At 37.0% G+C, this 12,652-nt stretch overlaps 1 protein-coding gene across 1 annotated transcript; it reads left to right on the forward strand.

The window, feature by feature from the left end:
- The first annotated feature begins 5,820 nt into the window (after positions 1–5,820).
- On the forward strand, positions 5,821–6,750 carry LOC122428785 (olfactory receptor 5H8-like). The gene has a single exon (XM_043448893.1). It carries the CDS (start codon positions 5,821–5,823, stop codon positions 6,748–6,750), a length of 930 nt encoding a protein of 309 aa, XP_043304828.1.
- The last annotated feature ends 5,902 nt before the right edge of the window (positions 6,751–12,652 follow it).

A 12,652-nucleotide genomic window follows, 5' to 3' on the forward strand; every position in this document is an offset into this window, starting at 1 on the left:
TCAAGTGGGCCTTAGGAAGAAGCATCACTAAAAACAAAGCTAGTGGAGGTGATGGAATTCCAGTTGAGCTATTCCAAATCCTAAAAGATGGTGCTGTTAAAGAGCTACACTCAATATGCCAGCAAATTTAGAAAACTCAGCAGTGGCCACAGGACTGGAAAAGGTCAGTTTTCATCCCAATCTCAAAGAAGGGCAGTGCCAAAGAATGTCCAACTACCACACAATTGTATTCATTTCATATGCTAGCAAAGTAATGCCCAAAATTCTCCAAGCTGACAACTTCCAGATGTTAAAGCTGGATTTAGAAAAAGCAGAGGCACCAGAGATAAAATTGCTAACATCTGTTGGATCATAGAAAAAATAAGAGAATTACAGAAAAAACACCTACTTCTGCTTCATGGACTATGCTGAAGTCTCTGACTGTGTGAATCACAACAATCTGGAAAATTCATAAAGAGATGGGGATACCAGACCACCTTACCCACCTCCTGTGAAACCTGCATGCAGGTCAAGAAGCAACAGTTAGAACTGGACATGGAACAATGAACTGGTTCCAAATTGGGGAAGGAATATATAAAGGCTGTATATTGTCACCCTGTTTATTTAACTTATATGCAGATTACATCAGGTGGAAATGTCAGGGTGGATGAAGCACAAGTTGGAATCAAGATTGCCAGGAGAAATATCAATAACCTCAGATATGCAGATGACACCACCCTTATGGCAGAGAGGGAAGAAGAACTAAAAAGCCCCTTGATGAAGGTGAAAGAGGAGAGTGAAAAAGCTGGCTTAAAACTCAACATTGAAAAAACTAGGATCATGGCATTCAGTCCCATCACTTTGTGGTGAATAGATGAGGAAACAATGGAAACAGTGACAGACTTTACTTTCTTGGGATCCAAAATCACTGCAGATGGTGACTGCAATCATGAAATTAAAAGACACTTGCTCCTTGGAAGAAAAGATAAACCTAGACAGCATATTAAAAAGCAGAGACATTACTTTGCCAACAAAGTTTCGTCTAAGCAAGGCTATGGTTTTTCCAGTAGTCATGTATGGATGTGAGAGTTCGACCATAAAGAAGGCTGAGCACCAAAGAAGTGATGCTTTTGAACTGTGGTGTTGGAGAAGACTCTTGAGAGTCCCTTGGACTGCGAGGAGATCAAACCATTCAATTCTAAAGAAAATCAATCCTGAAAATTCGTTGGAGGAACTTATGTTGAGAAGGAATCCCCAATATTTTGGCCACCTGATTTGAAGAGCTGACTGATTGGAAAAGACCCTGATGCTGGGAAAGACAGATGACAGGAGGAGATGGGAACATCAGAGGACAAGATGGATGGATGGCATCATCAACTCAATGGACATGAGTTTAAGCAAGCTCTGGGAGATGGTGAAGGACAGGGGAGTTTGGCGTGTTTCTGTCCATGGGATTGCAAAATGTTGGACATGACTGAGCAACTGAACAACAATTGAATGATGACAAGGTTACTTGAGAAAGAGTAACTAGTGACCAGTCACTGGGTCATCTTAATCACTTAATGATAATATCCTATTCTGCTGAGACCACTTTTGTGTGTGGGTGTGAATATTCACATGGGACACAAATATCTTCATGTTTTGTGCCCATTCAGAGAAATTATTAACATAACTCTTTTACAGATCTCCTTGTCATCAATTTCCAGTCATTTTCCTTCAAAGGCTTTGAACATCCCACCAAACCACTGGCCAAACCAGTGAACTGGTATATATTCACACATCTGTCCATTTCTCCAGAATAAAGTGAACAACCAGGTGCAATGGTCAAAGTTCTGCTCACTGGAATGTTTCTCCATCACCAGTGTCCTTCAGGGATGTCAGAGAGAGGAGTTTTACTGCAACAGCTATTCACTTTCTGATGCTGTCAGGTTTTAGGTTGCTTCCATGTCCTGGCTACTGTAAATAGTGCAGCTATGAACATTGGGCTGCATGTATTATTTGAACTGTGATTTTCTTGGGTATACACCCAGGAGTAGGATTGCTGGAGCATATGGTAACTGAATATTTCATTGTTTAAGAAACCTCCATACTGTTTTCCAGAGTGGATGTCTACTTTTACACTCACAAAAATAGGGTATGAGGGTTCCCTTTTCTCCATACCCTCCCCAGCATTTACTCTTTGTAGATTGTTTGATGATGGCCACTCTGACCTGTGTGAAGTGATGCCTCATTGTATTAATATTTTTGATTTGCATTTCTCTAATAATTAGTGATGTTGAACATCTTTTCACTTGTTTGTTGGCCATCTGTATGTCTTCTTTGCCTAAATATCTATTTAAACATAAATGTCGATTACGTCTCTGCCCATTTTTGATTGGGTTGTTTGCTTTTTGATATTGAGCTGTATAAGCTGCTTGTATATTTTGGAGATTAATCCTTTGTCCATTGCCTTGTTTACAAATATTTTCTACCATTCTGAGGGTTGTCTTTTTAACTTGTTTATAGTTCACTTTGCTGTGAAAAAGCTTTTGAGTTTCATTAGATTCCATTTGTTTATTTTTGTTTTTATTTTCATGACTCTAAGAGGTGGGTCAGAAAAGATCCTGCTGTAATTTATGTCACAGTTCTGCCTATGTTTTCCTCTAAGGATTCCATTGTGTCTGACCTGACATTCAGGTTAATTTATTTTGAGTCCATTTGTGTGTATGGTGTTAGAGAGTGTACTAATTTCAATGCACTGTGGTGCCTGAACGGGAAGGAAGTCCAGAAGGGAGAGGGTAAATGTACATGTATGACTGATTCATTTTGCTATACAGTAGAAACTAATACAACATTCTAAAGCAACTCTGCTCTAATAAAAATTAGAAAAAAACTGAACCCTCTATAAGGACTGCTTCTTATGATTTCAGATTCTGTAATGCCCCGTGGAACAACCTGAATTTTTCATAAATGTCCAAGCTCACAGTGCCCAGGGGAACATCTTAGGTTTGCCCTAATGGGACTGAGTCCATGGGCTCTATCAGGGGAATTTTATTAACAGTTCTTCAATCACACCTTTTTGGTAAAAGCACGGTTCTAAAACTGCTTGAGTCTTGTGTTCAAAACAAATTCAAATAAAAAGCATTTTCCTGAACTTGGATAATGAAACCTCCAAAATGAATCAAAGTGCAAAATATTGCTGCTGGTGTTCTTGTCAATGCAGTACTTTTGCATTATTTTCTACTTTGAAAAGTCAAACACTATAAGGATCTCAACTTTGGTAGCTATAGGTAAGACAGAATGATTTGGTTTTTTTTTCCATTTATTTTCATTAGTTGGAGGCTAATTACTTTACAATATTGTAGTGGTTTTTGTCATACATTGACATGAATCAGCCATGGATTTACATGTGTTCCCCATCCCCATCCCCCCTCCCACCTTTCTATAACATCTATTTTTAAAACTAATGTTAAAATACTGTTAACTTTTACACTAATTTGATTTGGTTTGCAAAAATGCCAACATAGTTGAAAATGGAAAACAAATACTGAATAATCTATTTTATTATTATAAGTAAAATCTAGATGAGCAAAATAGATCCAAGACTATATTGTACTCTTTAATGATACATAATTATATGATTAATTATAATGATTCTGTAAGATATGTTTTGGTGAACTAGAACATTAAACAAATAAGTGTGAGTTTACAGAGTTACATCATAATGTTTCCTCTGTAAGATCCTTCTGATAATTTTGCTCAAAATATATATTCCATTAACTTAACTACATTCTCTGATTGATTTTTAAGTTAAATCACTAAAATAGTAACCTCTCTCTCCTTTAACCCAATTCTGACTGCAATTTCTTTGGAAATTAAAATAATTTCATTGAAATATAATTTCATACATATATATGAAATTGACTGTATACATATATATATATACACACTCACAAAGGTTGTAGGTATGTGTGTGTGTATGTGTATATATATATATATTTGTGTGCATGTATATGTATATATATGTATATAAGACTGTATGCAGAAAGTGTTTCCTAAGTGCTCTTTCAAAGTTATGACTTAAGTACCCACACATTAAATTGAAATATTTTGTTTGTTGAATTGTTTAAAATTTTATAGAAGGAAGCACATTCAAACAAATATACATTTAGCCACTGCAGCTGTTGCCACTGTTTATTTACATTGCCTGTATTAATATTCCAGGCTGGGGGTTAAATTTTTTTTTCTAGAAAACTGGTAGGGGAATAAATGCCCTCAATTAAATCCAGCAGGATTTCTAGAGAATGTCATTTCTCTGTGACAACAGAGACTCTAAGTAGAGTTAGCATATTTATTAAAAATAGAAATTTACAAAGTAAATTTTCTTGTCAAATAAGTGAATTAATATATTTCTGATTGACATGTTTATAACTAGCTACATAATCTGATTCAAATGATTGTGAAATATATGAATACTTATTATTACTATTCAGTTCAGTTCAGTCGCTCAGTTGTGTCCGACTCTTTGCAACCCCATGAACCGCAGCACGCCAGGTCTCCCTGTCCATTACCAGCTCCCAAAGTCCACCCAAACCCATGTCCATTGTGTCGGTGATGCCATCCAACCATCTCATCCAGGATGTCTGGCTCTAGGTGAGTGATCACACCATCGTGATTATCTGGGTCATGAAGATCTTTTTTGTACAGTTCTTCTGTGAATTCTTAATATCTTTTGCTTCTGTTAGGTCCATACCATTTCTGTCCTTTATTGAGCCCATCTTTGCATGAAATTTTCCCTTGGTATCTCTAATTTTCTTGAAGAGATCGCTAGTCTTTTCCATTTTATTATTAGCTACATTAATGATTCCCAAATCATTATTTCTATTATGCTCCTATGGAATCATAATGCTTAGTATATAACACCTGGATGGTCAGAGGTTGCTCCTTGCAAACACTTGCCATCACATCTGAGTTTTCAATCTCAATATTTGATGACTTTCTACCTGGTAATCAAGTGACTCTTATGACTTTCTCTCTTTTATTATTAACCACCCCTTTACATCTAATATGTCTGCAAGTGCGAGTGGTTCTATATTCTGATTTACTTTGAACTATCTGTTTGAATTCCTCATCACCCCAATGTCAAAGCACACATGGAATAAGATTTCTGCATATATTTTCATCACCTAGGAAACATTAATACAATGACTAGATAACATTCATGGCCTAGAGAATCAACTCTGATAATAATACCTCAGAATCTATTTTGTACCACTCCCTAATGGGTACTTCTAATGGGTAACTGTTGTAAGAATCACTGGTCAATAGTCACAGCTTCCAGATTAGTACTTCTGACGCCAGGCTACATCCTCTGAAGTCTACTTTATTCAACCAGTTATTTAACTTTAAAAATAACTGAGGATGCATCTCCATGTTTTAAAATTTTTCAGTTTGTCTATTCCTTAAAGAACAAAATTCAATAAAGTTTCATTAGTATTCAATTTATTTTATAATCATGCCCTTCTAACATCTTAATTTTGACACTATATCCATGCCCTAAACACGTTTCCTCCCTCTCATTTAATAATCCCTCATAAATTTGATCATGTTCAGAATGTCTTTCTCTTCTTCTACGTCCATTCATAGCTGTACATATTTTGAACTGAAATAATTATATTATTCCAATAAAATGATTTCTGCAAATACTTTTCAAGTATTTGGTAAGAGTAAATAAAATAAAGGGCATTCAGGCTTGGTATATGGCTCGATTCATATTACCCTAACCAAATTTCCTCTTTAAAATTCTTGAGAAATGTTTTCTCCATTTACTGCATTGTATTTCAGATGCAATCTATTAATGATATGGAAACAAAAAATGCAACAGAGCTGACAGAGTTCATTCTCACAGGACTTACACATAAACCAGTATGGCAAGTGCCTCTGTTTCTGCTGTTCTTGATAATATACCTCATCACCATCATGGGAAACCTTGGTCTAGTTGCTCTCATCTGCAATGACCCTCAACTTCACATCCCCATGTACTTATTCCTAGGGAATCTGGCATTTGTGGATATTTGGTTATCCTCCACAGTGACCCCCAAGATGCTGCTCAACTTCTTTGCCATGAGCAAAATGATCTCTCTTTCTGAATGCAAGATACAATTTTTTTCCTTTGTAATCTGTGTAACTACAGAATGTTTTCTGTTGGCAACTATGGCATATGATCGTTATGTGGCCATATGCAAACCACTAATTTATCCAATGATCATGACCAACAGACTATGCATTTGGCTGTTGGTTTTGTCATATTTTGGTGGCCTCCTCCATGCCACACTTCATAATGTTTTCTTCCTCAGATTAACCTTCTGCAATTCCAACATAGTACATCACTTTTACTGTGACATTATACCACTGTTAAAGATTTCTTGTACTGACCCTTCCATTAACATTCTGATAGCATTCATTTTTGCTGGGTCAATACAGGCATTCACCATTTCCATTGTTCTTACCTCTTATGCACCAGTTCTCTGTACAATTTTGAAAAAGAAGTCTTTGCAAGGCATAAGGAAGGCCTTCTCCACCTGTGGAGCCCACCTCCTGTCTGTCTCTTTATACTACGGGCCTCTTCTCTTCATGTATGTGCGCCCTGGATCTTTACAAGAAAATGATCAGAATATGATGGACTCCCTGTTTCACACTGTCATAATTCTGTTCTTAAATCCAGTTATCTACAGCCTCAGAAATAAGAAAGCCATAGATTCACTGGCAAAAATGTTGAGGATAAATGCTTAAAACTCATATTAATATCTGTCCTCTTGTTAAAATAGTCATATAATTGTGCAGATCTGATATTGCTATTTGTAGTTTTGTGTATAAGTTTGTTCCTCTTATAACTATCCTAGAATTTTAATGACTCACTAAGGTGGGATTTCTAGTAAACATCTTAAAATATGTGGATATGTAACTCAAAACCAAGAATAAAGATAAATTTTAATCAAGTGTTCATGTAACATTAGAATAATTAAAGAGGTAAATTATCAGAGTTCACACATATATTCTCAGTGTGGCTTCATAAATGCATGAAGCAATATAATGGTATAATCACTGAAGAAAATGGAATATAATGTCTTTGATAACAAAAGCGCTGTGTAGTCTAGAGACTTACATTACATTTAATTCTATAGTAAAGTTAGGATTGTTTTTGAGTGAATGGAGGACAATCACAGGAATTTGTGTCTATAAATAATCGAGAGAGAACTGAAATGAATACTTAAAATGAAGCAAAATTGCAAGGCTGATTATCAATCTTGTGATGAGCCCATGGAGATTACTAAGCCGACAACGGTCACTGAATGTCAGGTCACCTTCCTGTTGTTCAGTCGGTCAGTCATATCCAGCTCCTTGCGACCCCATGGAATGCAGCACACCAATCTTAGGTTTCTTTCATGACAATTGCAAGTATCATATCCCTAAAGTGATTAATCCTGCTCTACTTAGCAGGAGGATTAGCTCCTGCTATATATTAGGAGAAACTCTTTAGGTAGATGTTTGGATTAACAATTAAACAGTATAAGTAAAAATATCTTTATTACATATATCCAAAAGTGAAGGTCATAAGATTAGACCAAGTCATTTATCTTGTTTTTGTTCCCTAGGGGACATCCCTAAGCCTCAGAAATGGAGTGAATAAATCAAAGTCCAGATACTTTTATTATTTTTCACTATAGGATCCATGTTATTGCATATTGCCCTGGATTGTTATTTTTTGTTGCTGTATAATATTCCCATTGCTCTGATTATTTTTTTCCTGTAGGTTATCTAAATTTCTGATGGTTCACAAACTGTTATGACTCAAAGCCTATATTTCTAATACGGGCAACTGGTGTATATTTCTTTGATAACCACAAAGTTTGATTCTATAACTGGCCTTTTGTTTGAATGAAAAGGTTGAGCACAATGTATCACCTGCCAAGTTCTTCTTTAGGTTGGGTAGGTATGAAATAGGCACTGGAGGCCTGTCAGATGTCAGACTTCCTATGGAGCCTTCTCTTGAATATATCTAATCAATAGATTCTAGTGCTCTGATGTATGTTTCAGAAAAATCCATACTAATTTATGCCTTCCAAAATTCACTAAAATCGCTTCACTGATGTGTTCCCATTTTTATTTCTGTTAGAGTTTTTTTTTTTTTTTTTCATTTTGTATATCATATAAGTCATTGCAGTGGAATGTTGGGAAAGATGTAAAATATAAACCTTTACAAAGCTTACATTTTAGAAGTATTGTCCAGATACCTTTAAAAAAAAGAAACTATGAAATGACAAATGTATTATTTAATGTTAGTGAGATGTAAAAGCTATCAGGCTACATTCATCCAGTTGTCTGAAACACTGATGATATCAGATGAAAACGCTACTTGGAAACAATACAACAGAAATACTCTTTATTATGAAGATATATCAATTATTTAATCTTGAGATTTTAGAGAATTTATAGCTCCTCTCTCTTATGTACATGGATAAATACTTTTTTCTCCTCATTTTACAACACCTTATAATATTGAGAAGTTGCTGACAACATTATCCTTTACAGTGTTCAAAAAATCAACACAATCACAAGTTAAGTAAAAACAAACTCTACTAAATTTAGAATCATATTTCTCAGCCTGAGTTGCGAACTGCGGTTCGATTGTGAAGTCATGTTCAACTCTTTGCGACTCCATGGAATGCAGCACACCAGCTCTGTCCTCTGTCTCCTGGAGTTTGGTCAAATTTAGGTCCGCTGAGTCGGTGATGCCAGCCCACCAGCTCATCCTCTGCCACCTCCTTCTCCGGCAGGAAAGGAAAGACTGCCTTCAGTTTTTCCCAGCATCAGGGTTTATTTCAACTAGTCAGCTCTTTGTATCAGGTGGACAAAATACTGGAGCTTCAGTTTCAGCATCAGTCATTCCAATGAATATTCAGAATTGATCTCCTTTAGGATTGACTGGTTTGATCTCTTTGCTGTACCAGGGACTCTCAAATCTCCAGCACCAAAATATGAAAGCATCAGTTCTTCAGCACTCAGCCTTCTTTATGGTTCAACTCTCACATCTGTACACAACTACTGCAAAAGCCATAGCTTTGACTATATGGACCTTTGTTGGCAAACAGATATCTTTGTTTTTTAATACGCTGCCTAGGTTTGTCATGGCTTTCCTTCCAAGGAGTAAGCATCTTTTGGAATTTCATGGCTGCAGTAAACATTCTCAGTGATTCTGAAGCCCAAGAAGATAAAATCTGTCAGTGCTTCCACTTTTTTCCCTTCTATTTTCCATGATGGGATGGGATGGGATGCCATGACCTCAGTTTTATTAATCTTGAGTTTTGCGCCTCCTCTTTCACTTCTTTCACCCTCATCAAGAGGCTCTTCAGTTCCTCTTTGCACTTTCTGCCATTAGAGTGGTATCATCCTCATATCTGAGGTTGTTGATATTTCCCCTGGCAGTCTTGATTCCAGCTCGTGAGTCATCTAGCCCAGCATGTCGCATGATGTACTCCGCATATAAGTTAAATAAGCAGGGTGACAGTATACAGCTTTGACATACTTCTTTTCCAATTAGGAACCAGTCCATTGTTTCATGTCCGGTCCTAACTGATGCTTTTTGATCTGCATACAGGTTTCTCAGGAGACATGTAAGATGGTCTGATGGTCCCATCTCTTTTAAGAATTTTCCACAGTTTGTTGTGAGCCACACAGTCAAAGGCTTTAGTGTAGTCAGTGAAACAGAAGTTTTTCTGGAATTCCCTTGCTTTCTCTATGATCCAACAAATGTTGGCAATTTGACCTCTGGTTCCTCTGCTTTTCTAAACCCAGCTTGGATATCTGGAAGTTCTCACTTCACATATTGCTGGTGGATTCACACATAGCTTGAAGGATTTTGAGCATAACCTTGCTAACATGTGAAATGAATGCAATTGCATGATAGTTTGAACATCCTTTGACATTCCTTCTTTGGGATTGACTGCCCAAGTACTGCATTTCAGACTCTTTTGTTGACTATGAGGGCTACTCCCTTTCTTCTTTTTTTTTTCATATTTTATTTTATTTTTTTATTAGTTGGAGGCTAATTACTTCACAACATTTCAGTGGGTTTTGTCATACATTGATATGAATCAGCCATAGATTTACACGTATTCCCCATCCCGATCCCCCCTCCCACCTCCCTCTCCACCCGATTCCTCTGGGTCTTCCCAGTGCACCAGGCCCGAGACTTGTCTCATGCATCCCACCTGGGCTGGTGATCTGTTTCACCATAGATAGTATACATGCTGTTCTTTTGAAACATCCCACCCTCACCTTCTCCCACAGAGTTCAAAAGTCTGTTCTGTATTTCTGTGTCTCTTCTTCTGTTTTGCATACAGGGTTATCGTTACCATCTTTCTAAATTCCATATATATGTGTTAGTATGCTGTAATGTTCTTTATCTTTCTGGCTTACTTCACTCTGTATAATGGGCTCCAGTTTCATCCATCTCATTAGGACTGATTCAAATGAATCCTTTTTAATGGCTGAGTAATATTCCATGGTGTATATGTACCACAGCTCCCTTTCTTCTAAGGAGTTTTTGCCTGCAGTAGTAGATATAATGGTCATCTTAATTAAATTCACCCATTCTCTTCCATTTTAGTTCAATGATTCCTAAGATGTTGATGGTAACTCTTGCCATCTCCTATTTGACCACATCCAATTTACCTTGATTCATGGACCTAATATTCTAGGTTCCTATGCAATGCTGTTCTTTATAGCATCATACTTTACTTTCACCACCAGACACCAGACACATCTACAACTGAGCGTCATTTCTGCTTTGGCCCAGCCTCTTCATTCTTTCTGGAGCTATTGGTAATTGCCCTCCACTCTTCCCCAGTAGCATATCGGACACCTTCCGAGTTTGGGGGGAGTGTCATCTTTGTCACCCCCAAAAATATCATATCATTTTTCCTTTTCATACTGTTCATGGGGTTCTTGTAGTAAGAAATCTGGAGTGGTTTGCCAGTCTCTCCTCCAGTGAACCATGTTTTGTGAGAACTCTCTGCTATAATCCGTCCATCCTGGGTGGCCCTGCATGGCATGGTTCATAACTTCATTGAGTTTCCACAGCCTCTTTGCCACAGTAAGGCTGTGATCCATGAAGCAGAGCAAATCCTATCTGAGAAACAGTACTATGTACTGGATGTAGATTCAAAAAATATACATCCTTCTGAACTTTGAACTTTCTGATATTATCATACAGGAAATTTTGTAACTTAGTTCTAAAAGTCCATTATATCTTTCACTCAAATTAGCTGCTTCAGAACTTTAGGGAACATGATAAGACAAGTGAATTTGATAATAATGGGGCCATTATGACATTTCATTTGCTATGAAGTAAATTCCTTGATCAGAGGCAATGAAATGTGGAATGACAGTGTGGAATGAAATGTACCATGACAGTGGATAAGGAATCCTGTAAGTCCACAGATGGTGTCCACAGCGGAAGCACTGTCTGCAGGGGAGGCAAATCTGTATCTAGAGTAAATATCTATTCTAGTAAGAACAAAACACCAACCCTTTCTTGATGGAAAACTGTCAAAGTGATCAACCTACCACCATGTAGCTGGTTAACTACCCCCATTAATTGTGAAGTACTGGGGACTCAATGCTGGACCCTGTCCTGGCAAATGGAGCACTCTGACATGACCTTAGGCAGGCTGTCCATGTTAAGTGGAAGTTACTGATGTAGGGCTCATGCGTAAACTTTGTTCTTGTCTTCATTTTGCCTTTTTCATGAGCCTATCTGGTGATGACGGGTGTGGCTGGAGAAAGAGGTTAACCGGTGACCGTAGAATGGTTTCCAGCTACAAGTAGTTTTTAAAAATACGTTACTCTATATTCCTGGAGTCTTGTGCAGGTCAGAAGATTAGACCAGTTCATTTGTCTTATTTTAATTCCTCTGAAGCATTCTAAGTTCTAGGAAAATGGAGTGGATTGATCACATTCAAGTTGCTTTTAATCTTCTCCCTAAAGATTCATTCTAATTGTATATGTCTGTAGTTTGTTGACTATTATTGGTATACAATGTTTCCATTGTTCAGATGGTTTCCTGTCAATTACGTGGATTTTTGCTTTTTCATACACTGTAATGACCCAAAGACTAACTGAAAGTGCAGGCTACATGTATGCATTTTCTTCTACTGTCATTAAGGACATTTCCTAATGGATTTTTCTTTGAATGAGAAGTCTGATGCCAAATTATGAGCATATGAGTGGGCTGTATAACCTATTAAGTCTTAATTTAGCTTGGTGAGTACAGGACAGACAGTTGGAGGCTTCCAAGAAACTCAGACCTCCGTGTAGCCTTCTCCTACAGATGTTTGGTCAACAGACTCCTCTGCTCTGCTCTGACCTTCAGTACAATTCAAACCACTTTATACCCTCCAGAAATTATCAAAATATCTAGTCAAATGATGTGATTCCACTCACCTTCTGTTACAGATTTATTAATTTAATACATTATTTTTCATTAGAGTGGCACGTTAGGAAAGAGGTAAAATATAAACTTTTGAAAAATCCAGATTTCAGAAAACATATTTCACCTATGAAGAATATATATTCTACATTTAGAGAATATGATTCCTTTAAAAAGATATTGAAAATCAATCTGTATTGTTTA

Source organism: Cervus canadensis, chromosome 27 (genome assembly GCF_019320065.1).
Source record: "Cervus canadensis isolate Bull #8, Minnesota chromosome 27, ASM1932006v1, whole genome shotgun sequence".
Classification (NCBI taxonomy): domain Eukaryota; kingdom Metazoa; phylum Chordata; class Mammalia; order Artiodactyla; family Cervidae; genus Cervus; species Cervus canadensis.